Source organism: Schistocerca serialis, chromosome 4 (assembly GCF_023864345.2).
Source record: "Schistocerca serialis cubense isolate TAMUIC-IGC-003099 chromosome 4, iqSchSeri2.2, whole genome shotgun sequence".
NCBI lineage: Eukaryota > Metazoa > Arthropoda > Insecta > Orthoptera > Acrididae > Schistocerca > Schistocerca serialis.
In genome coordinates, this window is record NC_064641.1 from 64,381,262 (window position 1) to 64,405,632 (window position 24,371).

General features: G+C 40.4%; 1 protein-coding gene across 1 annotated transcript in view; it reads left to right on the top strand.

The window, feature by feature from the left end:
- LOC126473983 (uncharacterized) overlaps window positions 1-24,371 on the top strand; it is a 243,021-nt gene that overhangs the window by 16,172 nt on the left and 202,478 nt on the right. Inside the window, exon 4 of the mRNA XM_050101371.1 lies at window positions 5,587-5,700. Coding sequence (XP_049957328.1) covers window positions 5,587-5,700 — 114 coding nt within the window. The remainder of the gene's footprint in view (window positions 1-5,586; window positions 5,701-24,371) is intronic.

Below are 24,371 nucleotides of genomic sequence, written 5' to 3' on the forward strand. Positions count from 1 at the left end.
AGCCACGCTTCGCCATGTCGACACTACTGAGACCGCGTGGGAAAAAATCACCGCTCAATAAACCCGACAAATAAAAAGGGAAGCACACCCTTCCACAGCATGCCCGCACCATCTAGTGACCAATACTTGAACTACAGTCCATGCAGCACCTCCCAGATAAGCGGGAGCCGTAACAACACAAAGGAAGGAAGGGGAAGAATGAGAACACGCGCCCGTAAAATTACAGGCATTGGACCTTCGGGCAGGCCGCACACGCCTATATTTTTACGGGCGTCGGCACCTAAGTGTTAAACATATATGACTGTAAACAACAGAGTACAGTTCTACATGTATGCAGAAAATGGAGTATGCGACTGCTGTACCTTTACTTTGTAGTATGGTTGTTAATTCATCACGCTAGTGTGTGTCACTAGCCAGTGGCCTTGTCGTAGTGGTAACACGGTTCCCGTCAGATCACCGAAGTTAAGTGCTGTTGGGGTGGGCTAGAACTTGGATGGATGACCATCCGGTCTGCCAAGTGCTGTTGGCAAGTGGGGTGCACTCAGCTCTTGTGAGGCAAACTGAGGAACTACTTGATTGAGAAGTAGTGGCTCTGGTCTCGCAAATTGACATACGGCTGGGAGACCGGTGTGCTGACAACGTGCCCCTCCATATCCGCATCCAGTGATGCCTTTTGGGCTGAGGATGACATGGCGACTGGTCGGTGCCATTGGGCCTTCCAAGGCCTGTTTGGGCAGAGTTTTAGTGTGTGTCACTAAAAATTCTAGAGGCAATTCTCCATTAGACAATCAGATTGATTAGAGGAGATCTTAGAACTTGGAAAAGCATTTCGATCAGCAGATATCAATAGAGCTTGCAGGTACTTGTCCATTTGTGAAATGACATTTTAAGACTCATTTGGGAGTAATGAGATTGTTTCGAATTTGTACAAGAAATTACCATGTAGTATTGTGGTCTTCTTCTTCTGTAGTGGTCAATCCAAGGATTGGTTTGCAACAGCTACAACGGCAGCTTGTCTCCATTCTGTGCGTCTTTCAGCTTTTCTCTTCATTTCTTTATAGGTGTTACATCCCACATCTTTCACGATTTGCTCCATGTACCTCAGTTGTGGTCATCCTCTTGGTCTTTTTCCCTCGACATATCCCTCTATGATTGTGTTCAGGAGTCCTTTATGTCTTAATAGATGGCCTGTAAACTGCACTCTTCTTTTAACAATGAAACTCCAGAAGCTTCTCTTCTCACCTGCTCTTTCCAGAACCACTTCGTTTGTGACCTTGTCGATCCATTTTATTTTGAGCATGCGTCTATAGCACCACATTTCAAAAGAATTTAGCTTCTGCTGTTCGTCTGTCCTGAGAGTCCATGTTTCACACCCATAGCATGCCACACTCCACACATATGATTTCAAAAATCTTTTCCTGGTTTCAAGGCTGATGCTCTTAGATGTTAATACGTTTTTCTTCTTGTTAAAAGCAGCCTTTGCTTGAGCTATTCTACTTCTCACTTCTGCCTTGCTCCTTCCATCCCTGGTAATATTACTGCCCAGATAAGTAAATTTATCAACTTGTTCAAGCAGTTCATTGCCTACATGAACTTGGATTATTATTAATTATTTATACAGTCTTGAAGAAAATCACCTCATATTTTTGGGAAGCCCAGAATAATTTCAAATTTGATAAAATTAAGACAAAGAATGTATTTGTAGCTTAGATTTTGTTCTTTACTACTTAATGTATTAGATAAATACTACAGTTATTATGTAGTATGTATAGATGTTTTGGAGCAACAGGCTCTATTGACTGACCTGTCTTATCCATTAGTTGTAGCTTGTGCATCTGCCTCACAATGAATATCCTAAATCCATTGAGTGAGATTAGAGGGAAGATCTTTCTCAACTGCTGCAAGTGCCTCTATACTCTCTCTGCTGTTGTTCGGGTATTAACCGCATTTTGAATAGTTTTTGTGTCGAAGTTTAATGTATTTTAATAATATATTGACTTGCAGATTGGATCATAGGTATTCCGAATAGTAAAACCAACAAAATTCTAGTGTGTAATATTTTTCTTCTTGTAGGTACTTGCAACAATGTTTCTCAACTTTGTTTAAATATGGTGTATCAATTTTACAGGATCATATACATTTGAAACTGATTGACCTGACCTCACTTAACAGTTAACAATAACAACTCAGTAGTCTTATTATTTTCCAGCTTGTAATATTTAATCCTGTAAAGATTTGAGTATTGAGTAACTGTTGTTTTTGACTTAAGTAGAGGGCAATGCATTTCATTGTTTACATCTTCCTGTATGGATAGTGTGACGTACAAACAAGGAAATGTACTGCCCTCTATGCAAGTCAGAAACAATAACATTCCTCAATACTCAAAACTTTGTAGGAGTGCAGATACTGAACTGTCCTATGTGATCTTTGCAGTAGAAATACAGTATCTGGCATCAGTTTTACTCCTATTTGTTACTGTGTATTATGAACCTTGATAATCTTTATCTTGAATCATTGTCTCCTTGTGATCAGTGTCTGTTCATAATTGTCCCTGATCGGAGAAAATTTCCGACCCAGGTGGGAATCAAACCCAGGTCCTTAGGATTGACATTCTGTCGCACTGACCACTCAGCTACCAGGGGCAGACAATTCATTGATATCTTGTTACTACACAATGCATCCACATTTCACACAGATACATACAGTGCAAATAAATGAGAACACTGTAGTATGGTATTACGTATAACTCCTATTCCCTGAGTATGAATATGTGGGAAAATATTTTATGTATTCTCCATCAAGGTTCAAGTGATGTCAGTTACATATAGAGTCTAAATATCAACTGACCCATTTTAAAATAAGCTTGATAGTTAACCCTTTTGCTTCTACAGACAAGGTCTTTGCATTTCTTGTTGTGGCTGCTTTTGTTATGGCTGTACTGCTTGTCAAATGCTGGTGCCTGTCTGAGAGACAGTGTTCCGATCGATAGGAAATACTTAACCAATTTTTCGGAAACTATTAGGTGGAAACATTTGATTTTTACACGCTTACAGCATGATAGCTGCACTCAAAGAACTGAATTTCATTTCATTGTCTGTCATATTTACTGTCGTACATCAAATTAAGTAAAATATTAGACGGAATTTTAATGAGTTCACTAAGGTAAAAAGGCATTGCGTGAACTTAACATATGGTTGATTTTTAGCTTATATATTGCAGGGAATGAAATTTAGCCAAGATACCTGAATTTTATTTAAAGTTGAGACGAAAAGGATATCTCATTTTGGATTTTATATTTGAAGGATGGTAATGTGCGACTCACCCATTCACGTCCTCGCACATCACAATTCGTTTGCTCATAACAATCGTTATGTCTCATAAATGATTCAAGATATCGAAACGAGGTTTTCTGCAAATGATAGTACACAGTGAGGCACATATGTTATTGATAAATACATGAAACTTTTTTATTCACTGAGTATGGAAGTAACTCATCCTCAGCATTGAGAGTTTAGCGGCTCAGGACGCATTCAGATGTCCATAACAGTGTAGAAAAATCGAAGTGGCACATGTATACAGGTCCACAGCACTTGAGCAGCAATGTAGCAGGGCATGTATACCCGCTCACAGCAGCGAAAGGAATGATGATGATAATCTGCATAACTTGTCATGAAAAAGACACTTCCACTTTCACATGGACGCTGGTTGTCATCTAACTCGGGAACACCCAGCTTAGGGTGTGCATGTAGATATACTGCTGCCATGCTGTAATATCATCTGCACACTCAGAGAAAATACAGTAGCCTTGGTCTGTCTCTTTATGTTTTAATTGTTGTTGACAATGATGATGATTTGATGAAGATGATGATATCTTCAGACTGGTTTGATGTAGCCCTCCACATGGACCACCTTGTGCAAGCCTCTTCATCTTTGCATTACCACTGCAACCTATATCCACTTTAATCTGCTTACTGTATACAAGCCTTGTTCTCCCTCTACAGTTAGTGTATTACATTTTACTGGAGTGCATTCTGTTTTCAGACAACAGACAAGGGAATAGTGATAAACGGAGATCACATCTTTTCTTTCTTTCCTTCTTTCTTTATTTTTTTTCCTTTTTTTTATGGTTGATGCAGCTGCTGTGGGTCTCTTTTTAAAATTGTATGTTGCCTGATGAATTTCTCAGTCTTTCAAAGCTAATGCTTTAATGTCTTTCAGTGTGCTTAGCTCATCTCTGTTTTGTCTGATGTTCATTGCCACACATACAAATGTATACAGGTTGGAATTCTAAATTAGGGTGTTTTTGCTTAAAATGAAAATGTATTTGCAGGACATGCTGTAGGGATAAAAGAGTGAGACCTTGTGACTCCGAGAGATTTGTAAAGAAATAAGAACTGTTTCTTCTCATTGACATCGGGGACTTATGACATGGTGGATGTTTATAGGGACTCATTATTTCACTCATTATTTTTGCTCACTTAAGGCTCCAATTGTTTCAAAAAATAATCCTAACTTCACAATCAGCAGCAGCAGCAGCAGCAGCAAAAGTTATGAAGTATAAGAAAAAACAAATAGGCCATTGGACCTAGTAGGTAAAATATGGACACCATGATGAAGGCAATCAAGAATTTACAAGAGAGAGAGAGAGAGAGAGAGAGAGAGAGTGAGTGTGTTTCACGCAATGCGAAGCTTTTTCTTTTTATCGTGATCTTTACATCCTGGCGTATTTGTTTATTTTAATTATTTTAACATCTCACTTATCAAAATATTTTATCATTATCAGTGAAGACAATGTTGTGTGCCTTGTAAACTCGTGGTTTCCTTCAACATTATGTCCATATCTTACTTACAAGGCCAGATACCTTGTTTGTTTTATGTTACACTTTGTAACTTTTGCAGCTGCTCCTAATTGTCAAGTTGGAATTTTCTTGAAACAGTGGAGCCTTACATGAGCAAAAATAATAGCTGTAACAATATAAATCCCCAATGTTACAGAGAAGAAACATTTCGTATTTGTTTACATAGCTCTGTGTGTCACATGATCCTGCCCTTTTATCACTATTAACAAGTTCTGTAAATAAGGTTTTATTTTCAGCAAATGTATCCTCATTTAAAGCTCCATTCTGTTTAGGCACATCTGCTTCTCTATTATTGTACAAAATTGTGACATATTTCAGAATGAAGATAACAACAACAACAGCTAAAATATCTAATTGAGAAGTCATAATTTATTCTTCAAACAGTTGGAGCCTTATATAAGCAAAAATAATAGACGTTATAATAGTACCTTATAAATGTGCACCTCGTTATAAATCTCAGATGTTACAGAGAAGAAACAATTCTTATTTGTTTACGTCTCTCTCTAGGTCATGTGGTCTCACTGTTTTATTACCATAGCATCTCCAGTACATGCTTTCATTTTAACCAAAAACATCTTTATTTATAACTCCAATCATTTAAGGCATATTTGATTCTCATCTATTATCTGACAAGTATAACATGTTCAACAAGTAAGATGTAGTGTAAGTTCACATACTCCATATCATGTATCACAGATATGATAACAGTTTGAAATTCTGTTCACAGTACAGAGTTGGAAGGGCACGATATAATGAAATCAATTGCCTATCAACGTATGTGTCAAGGTCTCACTGCAATATTGTGAAGAAAGACAAAGGATTATACATAATAGATGGTGGGGTAAGTTATGTAATGTAGAGACTTGAAGTTAAAATAAACTGATTACTTCCTTGTAAACATTTGAGTATGAGAGTTTTATTTAATACACATTTTATTATTTAAACTACTGCATGTAACTTTAAATGTCATATTGATTTGAGGAATAGGCTCAAACCGTTTTTAATGTGTACTTGCTAGATCTAAACAACAGTATAATATAAGAGAAACCAGTGGAGTGAGGTGTGGCATATAGAAACATGCAGTAGAAAAAATTATTCATATTAGCTTTCGAGCTCTTACTCTTTCTCTAGAAAAAGTACACATATTTAGACACACAGACACCCAACCACATTCCTGCAGTGAGACTGGCTGTTGATTATCGCTTATTGAGAGAAGTTGCCTGCGCAGATGGTGGTGGGGAGGGAGGAGAGAAGGATGCACTAGAACTGAGGGGTTAGTAGGATAGCTTGAAGGAGGTCTTTCTACATATGACTCAGTAGCTACACAACAAGACAAAAGAAATTCAGAGGGTAGAGTTTGTAAGAGATAGAGAAAGGAAGTGGGGTTGAAAGGGATGGGAGGAAGGGAGAGGAAGGTGGAGATGAAGAGGGAGACAGGAAGGAAAGAGGAAGGGCGAAAAAGGGTAGAAGGGAGGGGGGGGGGGGAGAGAGAGAGAGAGAGAGAGAGAGAGAGAGAGAGAGAGAGAGAGAGAGAGAATATGCCTGCCACCTCAGGGGGTGGGGGGAGAGTACTGGGAGAAGACAGTACATGATGTGGAGTGGAAAGGAGTGGTGAGGATAGAAGAGAGAAGGGAAAAGGTAGTGAGAAACTGATTAACAGAGGTTTAGATCAGAGGAATTGCGTGAGTGCAGGGTGTGTTGGAGAGTGAAGTCCCACCTATGTAGTTCAGAGAAACTATTCTGGTAGGGGAATCCAATTGCTCAGTTACTGAAGCAGCTGTTGAAGTCATTTGTGCTGTGGTACACAGCATGTTCGGAAACTGGATGATCAAGTTTGCAGACTGCCACAGTTTGACGATGGCCACTTATGCAAGTAGACAATTGGTTACTTGTCATGCCCACATAGCATGCTGCAGAGTAATTGCAGCATAGCTGATGTATAACATTTCGGATTTTACACATGACCTTGCCTTTTATTGGGTAGGAAATTCTCTGTCTGGACCGGCCCTGGGGGGCCCAAATGGTATCGAGTGATTGCCACAGCAGGTTATAGGCGTCACGGGATGTGGTTGTGGAGGGGCATGTGGTCAGCCCACTGCTGTCCTGGCCATTGTCAGTTTTCGCGACCGTAACTACTACTTCTCAATGAAGTAGCTCCTTACGTGGTTGTCTCAACGTCTGAGTGCATCCCGCTTACCAACATCCCAAGTGCTAGCCAAGCCTGACAGCACTTAACTTGTCATCTGACGGGAACCAGTATTATCAGTGTGGCAAGGCCATTGGCCATTGGATAGGAAATGCTGTCATATATTAACAACTTATTGAATCATTCACTGTTAAGCTTGAGACTGCTGGGAATCAGCAAGAGTGCTCCGAGGCAAGAAACCAGAGACACACTGTAGGTACAGGTGTAAATCGTAGCATTTAGATTACACTAGGGAAACAGTAATGGAAGAAACTTACAAACTGCAAATGCTTGGACAGCTGTCCCAGGTTATAAGTCATGGTAAAGAGAACTAATTAGTATCTCCACAACCATCTACATGTTGTTGTAAGTAGGCGATAATCATAAACAGGCATTTCTTAGCACATGCAGCAAGAATGACCATTACACCTAAGAATAGCCGCATCAGTAGTTTCACAGAAGTTAGAGAGGGAAAATGAAGAGAGGGAAAATGAAGAAAACTGCTGAAGTAGAGGCCTCTGCTCATGAGATAGAAGTCTGCGTCTGCAGGGTGGAGCATGGTGATGTAAAACACTGTTGTTCCTTACCATACTAATAAGGGCAGTGATGTTTAGCTTTCAGCTGGATGCTGTTGCTACCAACTGTACAGCTTGTTAGTCTGAATGCTAGAAGCAAATCATCCAGCAGGGAAGAAAGAAGGGGAAGGATGCAAAATGGGGTTGGTCGGAGGCCCCATGTTATACTGGCAAATGACTGTGAAGTACCAGTAGTGTTAGTGGGGTGGCTGCAGAAGCATTGTGCTGTCAGAATACTTTAAAAGCCTCAGGTTTTCGTATTCCAAGTATTTCTCAGTCAGAGTGTTAGAATTACGTGTCACTCAACACCATCCTTGGGTAATGTCCAATTTAAGTCTGTTTTCTCACTTGTAATGTTGCTCTCAAATGTTTGTACTTAATGAAGCACTGAGTGATTCTTCTTCTGTTCTCTCTCATCTATGTTTATGAATGGTCTTCAGTGTAGTAGTTAAGTTGGAATAAAGTAATTGATTGTTATGAAACTCTAGAATTCCTTGAGTCTCCTATAATATTGTGAAAGGATAGTTGCTACTCACCATATAGTGGAGATGCCGAGTCAGATAGGCACAACAAAAAGACTGTCACAAAGTTGTTTTGTTGTCCACAGCTGTGACCCAGCATCATTGCTATATGGTGAGTAGCAATTATCCTTTTCATAATATTGTCACCATTCCATCCTGAATTTTTGATTGTTTGAGTCTCCTACAAGTATCCTCCAAGAGTCCCAAAATCCACGCCACTTGCAGGTGCTCCCTGTGACAGTGTTTGATGCTGACCCAAGCAGCTATCTGCTATCACTGGATGTTTGTCTTTCGGCATTTGCTCCTGACTGCTCGAAAACTATGTCTCACCTGAAACTCCCCTTAAGTTCTCATACACTTCATCTAGCCTATATCAGAACATTACAATGCATATGACTTGACTGCAGTACGAGGTGGTGGATGGTGGGTTGGTGTATGGAAGTGTCTTGCTCCTGTGTTGACCAGAAGGAAATGACCCATGGGGTGCAGGATTGGGAGCTGTATGGCAAGGATATTCTGTTGGTCTGGTGCTTGGCAAACCACTACTTTGGTTGATGTGGGTATGATTTAAGGTACAATGTCCCTCATCTCAGGGCATAATGAGAGGTAGTTGAAAGCCTGGTGAAGGGTGTGGTTGAGCTTTTTGTTGATCTTTTCAAGGCCAAGGTGATACTAGCAGATCAGAGGAGTGCTGGTCGGTGGCTGGTTAACAGGTTTACTGGTGTTCCAGGAGATGACACAGCAGATCTGTCTGTGGATGAGCTCGATAAAACCTTATTGAGAGACAGTATCCTGTTTCACATCATGCAGTGTTCTACTGCCCACCCAGTTTACAGAATATCCTTATCTGTCCCTATTCCAAACCTACTCTGAATGCACCCCATGGGTCATTCCCTTGTGGTTAACTCCAGTGCATAATATGTCCCCTCACACCTAACCATCTCCTATCACAGTCCACTCACTGGCATTTCCTAGCCAATAAAAGGCAGGTCCACATTTAAAAGCAACCATGTTATATATCAGCTATGCTGCAGTTACTATCCAGTGTTCTATGTGGGCGTTACAAGTAATTAACCATCTACTCGCATGAATAGTTACCGCCAAACTATGGCAAACTGCAAATATGACCAACCAGTTGCCGAACATTTTGTGCACCACAACACAGGTGACTCCCACAACTACTTCACTAAGGGAGCCATTTGGATATTCCCTGGCAGCAATAGTTTCTTATAACTACACAGTTGGGAATTGTCTCTCCACCATATCCTGCACTTGTACAATCCCCTTGGCCTAAACCTCCATTTAACTGTTTACCACTGCCTCACATGACCTTTTCCCTTCTATCATCTGTCTACAGCATTCCTTTCCTGTCCAGATTATGTCCTGCTGCTCCCCTCCCCTCCTCCCGCGTCGTGTCATGTGTCAAGTGGGCTCTCTCTCTCTCCCACTCCCTCCCCCCTCCCTTTTCCCCTCTCCCCTCCCTCCCTCCCCCTCCCTCTCCATTCCCCCTCTCCCCCTCCTTCCCCTCTCTTTTTCCCTCACCCCTCCTTCCCTCTCCATTCCCCTCTCCCCCTCCCTCCCTCTCTCTCTTTCTCTCCCCTGCCCCTCTTCTCTCCCCTCACCCTTTTCTCTCCCCTCCCCTCTCTCCTCCCCTCTTCTCTCCCCTCCCCCTCTCTTCCCTCCCCCTCTCTCACTCCCACCTCCCCCTCTCCCTCCCCCCTCCCCCTCTCCCTCCCCCTCTCCTCCCAGTCTACCTCCCCCCATCTGCCACCTATTCCTCACCTTCCCCTCCTCTTACCCGCACCCTCCCCACTCCCCTCCTCACTCCCCTTCCCCTCCCCACTCTCTCTCCCCCTTCCCCTCCCACACCCTCCCTCTCTTGCCCCTATCCCTCTTCTCTCACTCTCTCCCCCTCCTATCTCCTCCCCTCTCTCGCCCCTCCCCATCTTCCCCCTTCACCCCTCTCTCTCACCCCTGTCCCCCCTTTCCCTTCCCCTCTATCTTCTGAACTACTTTTGTCTTGGTGTGCAGCCACTGAGTCATCTGTCGAAAGATCTTCCCCACATTAATCCCACTATCCCTCCTTGCCTTGTGTGTCCTCCTCTACATCCTCAGCACCTGCAGCTGTGCAGGCAACTGCTCTCAATAATCAATAATCATTAGTCAACCTTTCTATAGTTGTGGGAGAGTGTGCTTGGGAGTTTGTGTGGTTGTGTGTGTGAATATGTGCATTTTTGCTGGAGGAAGGTAAAGAGCTCAAAAACTAGTGTGAATAATGTTTTCTGCTGTGTGTTTACATGTGTGATACATCAGACCTCTACAGTCCTTATTTTATGTTTTAGTTCATCCATAAATTTCCATTGTTGTTATATGGCAATATGGCAGGCAGTGGGTTATAAATTCCTCTTATTGTTTCAATGTGAAAACAAATTGACTTTTTCAACTTTAACTGCCATGCATGCCTTAAGCTATATTAGATCCTGCCAAATATATAACTGAAGCTGATTCCTTATACTGATCTCCTCCTATAGCAGACCATAGCAGAGTGAGTGGATTATTGACATTTTTTTATAAAACTGTGCTTGAGTTCACTCACATCTCTAGTATTGAATAATTTCTGTGATTCAAAAGTCCTTAACGTTAATGGCAGATTTCAAAAGAAATGTCCGGAATGTCTATTCCAGTGACAAAACTAAATGAAATTCGTGAATTTATTAAGTAGTGAACAGACCCAAATCTGAATACAAGAATGTTTTTATTCTGTCTGTATGTTTCTGCAAAATAGTGTAGCTTTACTTAATTTTTTAAAAACAATAAAAACTCATAAAAGATGTATATTCACTATATTTCTGTCTTAAATTACACAATTTTTCGATTTTTTTATGCTTCTAAAATAGCTGTTAAGTATTTTTGCAACAACTATAGCCCATGTAGGAATGTGTTATCACACAGAGAAGTGGAGCAGTAGAGAAGTGTGGAGGGGACAAGATTTACATAAGATTTACATAAGAAAGGCGGTAGAGAGTGGGCAGACTAAGTCTGCATTGCAAAGCCTTGTTGCTGTGGGCAACAATCAGTTTCATTTGTTGGTTATATGTTCCATTGATCATTCTCACAGTAACCATTATGATGTGGAATGTGTCAAGTGCATAATAAATGCATACGTGCATCAATTTTTTTTATGCTTAAAATTTTAACATGTACCCCATACCATTAAATGGCACAAAACTCATATATTATACCTATAAATTTATTTATTCCTATTCAAGAATTCATGTATGGTCTGTCAAACATTTTATTTCATCTGGTAATTTATCAAAAAGTATTACGGCAGCATATTTTACCCCTTTCTGTGCCAAAGATGGGTAAAGAAGAGGACAGTGTAAGTCTTTCTTCCTTATAGTATCATAATCATGAATGTCACTGTTGTTTTTAAAATGGTCCATGTCGTTGATAACAAATTTCATTAGTGAGTAAATGTACTGAGGCTGTTGTAAGAATTCCTAACCTTTTAAACAGATGCCTACAAGATGTGTGACTATGAGTCCCACACATTATTCTAACCTCTTTCTTCTGAACAGTGAATACATTTGCCTGAGTGTTGAGTTACCCCAAAATATAATTCCGTATGACATCAGAGAGTGAAATTGTGCTAAGTATGTTAGCTTATTAATTTCTATATTCTCAAAATTGGCAATTATTCTGATTGCAAAGTTCCTGAACATAGTCGCTTTAGGAGATCCAAAATATGAATTTTTCCAATTAAGAATCTCATCTATATGCCCACCTACAAACATAGTATGCTCTACCCTGGCTACTGACTTCTGTTGATGTGTTATTTTTATTGAAGGAACTGTACTCCTTGTGGCAGAAAATTGGATGTACTGTGTTTTTTCGAAGTTCAGAGCAAGCCCATTTGCAGAAAAGCAATGAACAACTTTTGCAAATTCATTATTTGTATAATTTTCTATTGGAGTTTCTTTTACTGGATAAATAATGATGCTTGCATAATCAGCAAATAGTGTCAGGTTAGCTTCTTGTTTCAGAGAAGTTAAGAAGGTCGTTCACATATATCAAGAACAGAAGGGGACCTGGCATCAAACCCTGTGGAACACCTAATGTAATTTCACTCCAGTTAGATGAAGTGGCAAACTTCCTTAAATCGTATAAACCATAGAAAGAAACTTTTTTGTTTCCTGTTTTGTAGATATGGCTTAAACCATTCATATGCTGTTCCATTTATACCGTAGAACTGCAAGTTCTGTAATATAATGTCATGGTTCACACAATCAGATGCTTAGGATAAGTCACAGAAAATTCCTATTGGCGATATTTTACTATTTAAAGACTCTATTACATGGGCAGTGAAATTGTATGTAGCTGTCTCAGTAGAACAGTGTTTTTGAAATCCGAACTGTGATTTACTAAGTATCCCATTACTGTTGAGGTGGCTGACCACTCTTGAGTAAATTACTTTCTTGGTGATTTTTGAAAATGCTGTAAGCAAGGATACTGACCGGTAATTATTGACATCTGCAGTGTCCCATTTTTCCTAGAGAGGCTATGACAATGGAATATTTTAACCTGTCTGGGAAAATACCTTGAGTTAGTGATGCATTACATATGTGACTAAGAACATCAGTTGTAAATTCTCCACATTGTTTTAATATCTTGTTAGAGATGTCATCTACTCCAACAGAACATTTATTTTTCAAAGATTTAATGATTTTCTTTATTTCACAAGAGGTTGTTAGGTGAAAATTAATCTAAGATTTCTCCAAACTGACTCTTCCTCTTGCTCCTTGTTTTTCTCTCTTGAACTGTTCTCACCAAGTTACTTACCTACACTTAAGAAATGGTTGTTAAATACATCATCTGCTTGTGTAGTTGTTAAATACATTAGCTGCTTGTGTATTGTTGGTTAAAATAGTCTCATTCCCCTTCATAGTAATACTACCTACCCCCGTGGTTACTTTTCCTGTCTCCCTTCTAACAACATTCCATATTGATTTTTATTTTATTGCCCGAGTTGTTAATTTCATCTCTAACATATGTATCTCTTTATTTTCTGACAACTTCTTTCCGTATGTTACAATAACTTTTTAGTGTAAAATTACTCCTGGGTCTTTACTAATTCTTGCTATCTCATACAGTTTTATTTTTCTTTCTGAAGACATTTTAATACTTTTAGCAATCCAAGGTTTCTTTGAAAAATGGTGTTACATTTAGGAATTTTTTTGGGCAACAATGTTCAGAAGGGGATATAAACTTATCAAGATATATGTTGCATTTATCATTAGCATTTGGCTCATTATATACATCTCCCCAGTTAACATTTCTTAAACTGTCTTTGAAGTGCTCTATAGGTACTGGGCTGAGCAACCTTACACTGTTACTTAATGGTTTCTGAACTGTACACCCTGCTAGGTTTTGTAAGTCAATCAATTGTGCATCATGGTCTGATAATCCATTTGTCACAGGGAAAGCATGTGTTAGTTCTGCACCCTCTTGCTTTACAAATACATTATCTATTAGAGTGCTACTGTCTTGAGCTATACGTGTAGGGAAATTGATCATTGATTCTAAGTTACATGTCATTAATAACACTTCTAGTTCTCTTTTCCTATCAGAATTGCTTAGAAAGTTTATATTGAAATCACCACAGATTAATAACTTCTTCTTTCTGTCTGACGGACAGCATAATAGGAAGTCAAACGTTTTTTATGAATAGCTCCCATTCTCCTAATGGGGACCTGTGCGCTGTTGCACATACACTAGCTAGCTGTAGTTCACATGCACAAACTTCAAAGTGCTGACAAACACAAAATTTGCTTACTTCTACAGTTTTGTATTTGTACCCTTGTTTTGTGTAAATGGCAATTCCTCCTTTATCCATGCTAGATCTGCAAGTGTAAGATGCTGAATTATACCCATTTGTACTGACACTTTCCATCCCCACAGTTACATGGTGTTCAGACAGACAAAGTATATCAATCACATTCTTATTTTTGAGATCATCTAAACACACTAACAGCTCATCTACTTTATTTTTTATTTCCCTGATATTTTGACGAAGTAAGTTGATAGTACCTGTAGCTTTATCTCTCTTTGCTGTACATATGGCTATCTAAAAAACCTGTTTGCCTGGTCCCATTAACCACAGCGATCGTCCCTTGTGTAACTGTGGGCCCCCTTACAGTATCTGCTAATAGAGAAGCGACCTTGTCTTTCCCCTTCATATTTAGGTGCAGGTGTATTCCCACTTACCAATAGCATCAGCTGGAACAACACTTACATGAGATTTTGCCGGTGTCTGGGGCATCCTGTCCAGTCAGTGTTAACGTGCCTTATAGCAGTGTTTATCCAGAGCCGATCATGGCATTGAAAGAGCTCCACAAACCCCACATTTGTGTGCCCATTTTCTGCTCCTGTTTTATCCAGGTCACTCCTAATGATTTACCTTGGATCCATAGCCAGGCTGTCTCCTGCTCCCCCAGTTATAATAACCTGATCTTCCTTCTCAGAGTTCCTGCATAACTGACCTAAGTTTTCTGTCACCTGGCTAAGGCTAGCACATGGTTTCACAAAACTTGTGACCTGTTACCCTGCGCCTAATTCCTCCTGAAGCCGCTGGCCTACACCCCTCCCATGACTGCTACCTAGAAGCAGAATTCTTCTTTTCCTATTCTAATTTAATCCCAACCTGTTTTTTCCTTTAAGATAATATTCTGCTTCAACCTACATTCAACTACATCTGGGTGAGACCCTTCCTACATTGCCTCAGATAGCAAGCAAAACTGATGATGTGTTCAAATCTGTGAGAGGAACAACAAATTTTAAAATTTGATTTGATTTGATTTGATTTGATTTTTTATTGGTCCAGTTATATCATACAGCACAAATTGTACAATTGATATTGGACAGGTCAAATATAAGTTACAATAATACATAGTATAAGCAAAATAGTAGGCAAATTAAAAATAGGTACCTCCTACAATTAATTTTGTTACGTATTCAGAAATTCTCTGGCAGAATAGAAACAGTGCTTTATTAGAAATGCCTTTAGTTTAGCTTTAAATATTGGATGAGTAGCATTTTTTTATTTCCTCTGTTATCTTATTATGTAGTATTACACCAATGTTAATTATGCTCCTCTAATAAGTGGTTGTTCTGTGATATTTTTGATGTATATTCGATATCCCTCTGGTACCGTAGTTGTGTACATTTTTGTTCTGTAGCAGTTTGCTTGTTTTCAGGAGGTAGTCCCTAGTGAACAAGACAGTTTCATAAATGAATAAACTTGGAACATTTAGAACACCAAGCTCAGTAAAATGGGATTTACAGTACTCCATCTTTTTAAGGCCACAAATTATTCTTAGAGCCCTTGTTGCATTCTAAAAACCTTTACACTATGAATTGAGTATCCCCAGAAAACGATCTCATATCAGACTAGTGAGTGGAACTGTGCATAGCATGCCTGCAGTACTGTTGTTTTGCTTGTTGTAGCCTTTAAAATTCTTAGGCCATAGCACACAGATGATAGTTTTCTAGACAAGTTATTTATATGTGTGTCCCACTTTAAGTCCTGCTGAACCAATTGACCCAAAAATTTTGTGAAACTTACATTTTCTAGGGGATCATATTTTAATTGTGCTTGAATAGACATTTGATTAGTTGGAGGAATTAAATGAAAATCAACGCACACAGTTTTTTCAGTATTTATAATGAGTTTGTTTTTTTGTGAACCACTCAGAAAGTCTTTCCATAGAACTTTCTGCTGTGGACTGCAAAGTTTCTGGATTGGATCCAGTGAGCAATATGCTGGTGTCATCGGCAAACAGGATGGTTTTTGTGGGACTCATATATTCAACTAAGCCGTCCACATAAATCAAGAAGTGTAGTGGACCTAAGATTGAGCCCTGCAGTACACCATGTTTTATTGTTAATTCGCTAGAAAGGAGTTGTTTCTTATTTTATTCATTTTGTTGAATTCATACTGAAGTGATACTTTCTGCCTGCAGTTTTTTAGGTATGAACACAACCAGCTATGTGCTACACCTCTTACTCCTCATCTTTCTAATTTTTCGAGCAGAATGTTATGGTCCAGGACATCAAAGGCTTTTGATAGATCTAGAAAAATACCTGCAGCTAATTTCTGTTGATCAAGGGATTTTAAAATGCAGTCTAAGAATTCGAAAATTGCTGTCTGTGTAGATTTAGACTTTCTAAAGCCGGGTTGTTGTACTGTCAGCGGTGCATATTTATTTATGAAACTTAAAAGCCTGTCATAGAAGAGTTTTTCTAGAATTTTTGAGTAGGAACTTAACTGTGACACGGGTCAGTAGTTTGATATTTTTTTCTGGAGAACCTTTTTTTTAGCATTGGTGAAACTTTTGCTATTTTAAAAATATCTGGAAATACACCAGTTTTTAAAGAGAGGTTGAAAATTTATGCCAAGGGGTTTGCTATGTGGTGAGCACATATTTTTAATATGAAATCAGGTACTTCATCAAGACCACTTGACATTTTATTGCTTAATGATTTAATTTTACTCATAATTTCATTGGGGTTTGTTTCATAAACATACATAGAAGCAGTCAAGATCACTGACTTGCTGGAGAAACTTGGGACTGGTCCTTGACAGTGTACTTGAATGAGGTCTTCAGCTAGTGAAGTGAAGTATTCATTGAATTTTTCCACTACCAAATTTGGGTCTGTGACTTTTGAGCCTTCTAGTGTTAATGATACATTATTTTTCTTTGGAACTGAACCACAAGTTTCTGTCTTTATAACTCTCCACGTGGATCTCATTTTGTTAGATGAGTTTCTTATCAAATTGTCATTCCACATAATTTTTGCCTCTTTGTCTACTCTACCATAGATTCTTTTGTAGGCTTTTGAATAATCTGCGAATTCTTGGGTCACTCTATACTTTTTACAACAGCACTGCAGAAATCTGTTTCTCTCACTGGAAATTTTTATGCCTTTAGTTACCCATTGCTTATTATTGTTAGGTTTTACTGTTTTTACTACTTTTGGAAATGCCACATTAAAATAGTGAAGAAAGATGCTCTGAAAACTCATGTACATACTATCAACATTGTTCTGAGTGGCGATGCTTTCCCAGTTTTTCTTTGCCACTAAGAGATTAAAAGATTTAATGTTAGCTTCAGAAAAGGTTCTTTTTTGAACTACTTTTTTGGAACTAGTACTACTTGTTGGCATTTCTATACACAGCAGCTGTGCCTCATGATCACTATAACCCATGCTCAGTACTCTGCTTGTGAAACTGTAAATTGTGTCTGATATGAATATTTGGTCAATAATGGAATTTGTGCATTCTGTTAATTTTGTTGGGCAGTGTATTGTGGGGATCATATTGAATATGTTGGTCATATTTATCAAAGCATCTCTGGTGCTGCTGTCTTTTGAAAAATCAATATTGAAGTCCCCACAAAGCACTATCTTCATATTTAGAATATTGATCCTGTTCAGCAGAACCTCTAGTTTATTCATGAAGACTGGCAAGTTTCCACTTGGCACTCTCTATATATGTTAATAACTATGAAATTAAGCACTGGCAGTTTAGTAATGGAAACTTCAAAGTATTTTTCAATTGGGTCAATATAACTTTTACTGACATCACAGAACTTTATTTGTTTTTTCACAAAGATAGCAGAGCCACCATGTTTGGGAAACTCTCGGCTAAAATGACTTGCTAATCTATATCCTGATATCGAGGTTAGTTTTACTTCGGTATTTCGTAGCCAGTGTTCAGTAATGCAAATTATATCTACATTTAGTGCATACTGGAGTGAGGGCTTCCAACAGAGAAATTTTATTTGTGAGTGACTGAACATTATGGTGTAGTATAGCAAACTCTCGGTATTTAGTAACTTTAGTGGAAATGGTTTCTGATTCTTTATCTAATGGCATTTCTAATACAGCACTTACCCTAAAAAATTTTCAGTATCTTTCTTGTGTTTGGCTTCTGTTTTCTGGTGGCAATCAGTAGGTGAGTTAACTTCTGGAGCTTGTATAAGTTTTGCTTCATCCACATCTGAATTCTTCCTTTTAAACCATTTTGTAATTTTCGTTTGGCTGATGACTTGATTGTTTGTTTCTCACCTAATCGGTTTAAACCACTTGGTAATTTGCATTTGGCAGATGGCACAGCTTGTAACTCATCTAAAGCACTTCTTAATCTCTGTTTGTTTGTCACTTATACTTTTTTCTTCACTCTTCTTTGGGACGCGAGTACATATTTTTTCGGATAGTAATTTCTTTCCGTTAGTCGTCTACACGAGACATGAGCTGACGATGTTGTGTATGTTGCTCCACAGCTATAACCTGTGGGACGGCAGAAGGTGAAAACAGCTGATGCGGCTTTGTGAAGACATTTTAAGTACAATTTTTCTCAAAAAAATGATCGTCTAACGATATGATCATCAAAATTGGCTACAGTGTTTATCATTTTAGTGAAAACTGAACAATATTATTAGTAAAAAATGTAGTAACAACCAGATTAACTTCAAGCAGAAACCAAAATTGCTATACTTGATTGACAACTGCTTCTACTACATAGAATTTTTTTAAAAAAAATATGTAATTTTATAATTTTTTTTTTGTGTGTGTGTGTGTGTGTGTGTGTGTGTGTTTTACTGTAGTTGAGTGTAAATCACTGTGTGTAAAAAAGAATTACTTATCACAATTCTTTATAATTATAGTGGTTGGGGAGAGAGATGATGTGAATTGTCCAGATCTGAAGTAATTATCATTTAGCTGCACCAAAATTTGTCCATAAATGCGCACAGGTATAGATGCGTACGTGTTAAGAACATTGTGGCATTGAATAAATGTTAATTCCTGTTAGTTTTGGTGCGTGGCATGGTATTTACCTTTTCTCCCCAACAATGTACAACAGCAATGCTGGCTGGCATGGCTGCGGCGGCTATTCTCTCTTCAGGTTGACTTCATCTCCAAAAAGGTCTATTTAAAAATGCAAGCCCTTGTCACATTGGGATGTAGAAAATAAGGTGTAGCTAGGTACGAGAATGAAAACTTGTGTCTTCTGCATATTGTAACTTTTAATTAAAAGAATACTGGGAGAGTGCAGTTACATACGTCTTTATTGCTCCAGCTCAAAAGACCAACAAGACAGATATAAACATTCCACGTGGGAAAAATATATCTAAAAACAAAGATGATGTGACTTACCAAACGAAAGCGCTGGCACATCGATAGACACACACAAACAAACACAAACATACACACAAAATTCAAGCTTTCGCAACAAACTGTTGCCTCATCAGGAAAGAGGGAAGGAGAGGGAAAGACGAAAGGATGTGGGTTTTAAGGGAGAGGGTAAGGAGTCATTCCAATCCCGGGAGCGGAAAGACTTACCTTAGGGGGAAAAAAGGACGGGTATACACTCGCACACACACACACACATATCCATCCACACATATACAGACACAAGCAGACATATTTGAAGACAAAGAGTTTGGGCAGAGATGTCAGTCGAGGCGGAAGTGCAGAGGCAAAGATGTTGTTGAATGACAGGTGAGGTATGAGTGGCGGCAACTTGAAATTAGCGGAGATTGAGGCCTGGTGGATAACGGCAAGAGAGGATATATTGAAGAGCAAGTTCCCATCGCCGGAGTTCGGATAGGTTGGTGTTAGTGGGAAGTATCCAGATAACCCAGACGGTGTAACACTGTGCCAAGATGTGCTGGCCGTGCACCAAGGCATGTTTAGCCACAGGGTGATCCTCATTACCAACAAACACTGTCTGCCTGTGTCCATTCATGCGAATGGACAGTTTGTTGCTGATCATTCCCACATAGAATGCGTCACAGTGTAGGCAGGTCAGTTGCTAAATCACATGGGTGCTTTCACACGTGGCTCTGCCTTTGATCGTGTACACCTTCCGGGTTACAGGACTGGAGTAGGTGGTGGTGGGAGGGTGCATGGGACAGGTTTTACACCGGGGGCGGTTACAGGGGTAGGAGCCAGAGGGTAGGGAAGGTGGTTTGGGGATTTCATAGGGATGAACTAAGAGGTTACGAAGGTTATGTGGACGGCGGAAAGACACTCTTGGTGGAGTGGGGAGGATTTCATGAAGGATGGATCTCATTTCAGGGCAGGATTTGAGGAAGTCGTATCCCTGCTGGAGAGCCACATTCAGAGTCTGATGCAGTCCCGGAAAGTATCCTGTCACAAGTGGGGCACTTTTGTGTTTCTTCTGTGGGAGGTTCTGGGTTTGAGAGGATAAGGAAGTGGCTCTGGTTATTTGCTTCTGTACCAGGTTGGGAGGGTAGTTGCGGGACGCGAAAGCTGTTGTCAGGTTGTTGGTGTAATGGTTCAGGGATTCCGGACTGGAGCAGATTCGTTTGCCACGAAGACCTAGGCTGTAGGGAAGGGAGCGTTTGATGTGGAATGGGTGACAGCTGTCATAATGGAGGTACTGTTGCTTGTTGGTGGGTTTGATGTGGACAGACGTGTGAAGCTGGCCATTGGACAGGTGGAGGTCAACATCAAGGAAAGTGGCATGGGATTTGGAGTAGGACCAGGTGAATCTGATGGAACCAAAGGAGTTGAGGTTGGAGAGGAAATTCTGGAATTCTTCTTCACTGTGAGTCCAGATCATGAAGATGTCATCAATAAATCTGTACCAAACTTTGAGTTGGCGGGCTTGGGTAACCAAGAAGGCTCCCTCTAAGCTACCCATGAATAGGTTGGCATACGAGGGGGCCATCCTGGTACCCATGGCTGTTCCCTTTAATTGTTGGTATGTCTGGCCTTCAAAAGTGAAGAAGTTGTGGGTCAGGATGAAGCTGGCTAAGGTAATGAGGAAAGAGGTTTTAGGTAGGGTGGCAGGTGATCGGCGTGAAAGGAAGTGCTCCATCCGTTACCCCCGGAAACCATCCTTGTAACCATTGATGCCACTTCCTTATACACAAATATCCCGCACGTCCAGGGCCTCGCTGTGATGACTCTGAATTCAAATGCGCCTGTTGATGCAACCTTTACTTATTCATTTATTATATTGTAAATAGTGGTTGTAATAATGTGTAGAGTGTACATTAAACAAAATTAGATACATACATTATCTAATGGCATGTTCTGAGAGTACATGAGATAAACTTGGGCACAAATGAAAGTCTCAGTACAATGGCAGGCCAAGAGTTTAAAGTACAGAAAAGTTAAATAGTGTTAATGCACCACCACTGCATACTGACATCCAGCGACCAGTGATATGGATCATTCCAGTATACAATAAATGGGGAGGGGTAAGGGGTAAGGGGCGGCAAGGGAGGGGGGTTGCAATTGTGTAGGTTCTTTAAATGACCTACACATATCAATAAATAGTCACGCCATCCCCGCGTGGCAAAGATATCATAGGGAGGTATGATTACATCTACGTAGACAGAAAATTTAAAAACAAAACTACCGATTTTTATGTACCTCTTTATATATATATGTCTGCTTGTGTCTGTATATGTGTGGATGGATATGTGTGTGTGCGAGTGTATACTTGTCCCTTTTTCCCCCCAAGGTAAGTCTTTCCGCTCCCGGGATTGGAATGACTCCTTACCCTCTCCCTTAAAACCGACATCCTTTTGTCTTTCCCTCTCCTTCCCTCTTTCCTGATGAAGCGATCAGGGGTTGCGAAAGCTTGAATTTTGTGTGTGTGTTTGTTACTGTGTGTGTACATATATATATAAACAAAGATGATGTGACTTACCAAATGAAAGTGCTGGCAGGTCGACAGACACACAAACAAACACAAACATACACACAAAATTCAAGCTTTCGCAACAAACTGTTGCCTCATCAGGAAAGAGGGAAGGAGAGGGAAAGACTAAAGGATGTGGGTTTTAAGGGAGAGGGTAAGGAGTCATTCCAATCCCAGGAGCGGAAAGCCTTACCTTAGGGGGAAAAAAGGACGGGTATACACTCGCGCACACACACACATATCCATCCACACATATACAGACACAAGCAGACATATTTAAAGGAGTCTTTAAATATGTCTGTATATGTGTGGATGGATATGTGTGTGTGTGCGAGTGTATACCCGTCCTTTTTTCCCCCTAAGGTAAGACACTCTTGGTGGAGTGGGGAGGATTTCATGAAGGATGAATTTCATTTCAGGGCAGGATTTGAGGAAGTCGTATCCCTTAATGTATTTTGGTGGCAACACAACCACCTAACCTATGTGCACATCGTTGTCTACCAGCCCAAGTACACCACAGGATCAACATAGCCCAGCTTTAACCAACACTTTTTCGCCTTTTTTCACAACAGATCTCCAGTTACTTTCTCCAGTTATTTTCATTTTCATCTCAACCTCATGTTACACTTTCCACCTTCTAATACCATGTCACCCTCACAACACCCCCACAACGACCCCATTAGTTTTATTTACATTCCCTCCGCAAACATGCCTTCACCCTAGCCAGATTACGCTCGCATATTTTATTTTCTCAGGCTTGTCTGACATTTGGCATTACCCCCAAAGGCCTCACACTTAAAGTTCCCATCTCTGGCTGCAACCCTTCTTTCCATCAGTCCCTATACCAGTTCCAAACTGAACAATCCATTGCCCTCACCCACCTAATCCTTCACCTACACATCAACTCAGCCAATGAACACACCCGTCAACTCCTGTCCTTAATAAAAGTCCTCAATCTTTCCTCTCCCACATCCACACCGGCTGTTCAGAGCATTCTCCTACAGGCCAACCGCAAATTAGAACAGCATGCCACCCTTCACCTCAAAAAACTATCCAATCTCCTGGTTTCCCACCTCCGGAAAGGCAACTCACTCACCCTTCACAACCTTTCCAGCAAACCTCAACCTCCTCTCATTGCACACAAACCCAGTCTCTCTCATCTACTCAACCTCCCACTTCCAGCTCCACTCCCTCCAAAACCTCAAAATTCCAATCAACACAATCTGGAACCACAACACCCTAATTTAGTAGTTAACCTTTCCTCCAAACCTCTCTCCCAATCCGAAACCTCTGTCCTATCCAAAGGCCTCACCTTCAGCCCCACTCCCAGATTCAACCAAACAGCCCTCGTCAAATTACTGTCCTACACTTGTACTCTTTGCTGGAAGTATCACTTTGCCACAAAGAAAAATGATCCTAATCCTACTCCTAATGATCCAACTCCCCAAGACACTATCCAAATTGAACCCTGCCTGGAACAGTTCCGTCCTCCGTCACAGCGGGACCCACCTCCTCTTCCTCAAAATCACCCTCTCCAAACCTTCCAGGAATTTCTGACTTCCAGCCTTGCCTCTCAATCCTTCTTAAAAAACCTTAATCCTACTCCCAACATCACCACTGCTGAAGCCCAGGCTATCCGTGATCTGAAGGCTGACCGGTCCATCGTCATCCTTCCGGCAGACAAGGGTTCCACGACCATGGTACTTGATCGTCGGGAGTATGTGGCTGAGGGACTGCGTCAGCTTTCAGACAACACCACATACAAAGTTTGCCAAGGTAATCCCATTCCTGATGTCCAGGCGGAGCTTCAAGGAATCCTCAGAACCTTAGGCCCCCTACAAAACCTTTCACCTGACTCCATCAACCTCCTGACCCCACCGACACCCCGCACCCCTACCTTCTACCTTCTTCCTAAAATTCACAAACCCAATCATCCCGGCCGCCCCATTGTAGCTGGTTACCAAGCCCCCACAGAACGTATCTCCGCCTACGTAGATCAACACCTTCAACCCATTACATGCAGTCTCCCATCCTTCATCAAAGACACCAACCACTTCCTCGAACGCATGGAATCCTTACCCAATCCGTTACCCCCGGAAACCATCCTTGTAACCATTGATGCCACTTCCTTATACACAAATATCCCGCAAATCCAGGGCCTCGCTGCGATGGAGCACTTCCTTTCACGCCGATCACCTGCCACCCTACCTAAAACCTCTTTCGTCATTACCTTAGCCAGCTTCATCCTGACCCACAACTTCTTCACTTTTGAAGGCCAGACATACCAACAATTAAAGGGAACAGCCATGGGTACCAGGATGGCCCCCTCGTATGCCAACCTATTCATGGGTATCTTAGAGGTAGCCTTCTTGGTTACCCAAGCCTGCCAACCCAAAGTTTGGTACAGATTTATTGATGACATCTTCATGATCTGGACTCACAGTGAAGAAGAACTCCAGAATTTCCTCTCCAACCTCCACTCCTTTGGTTCCA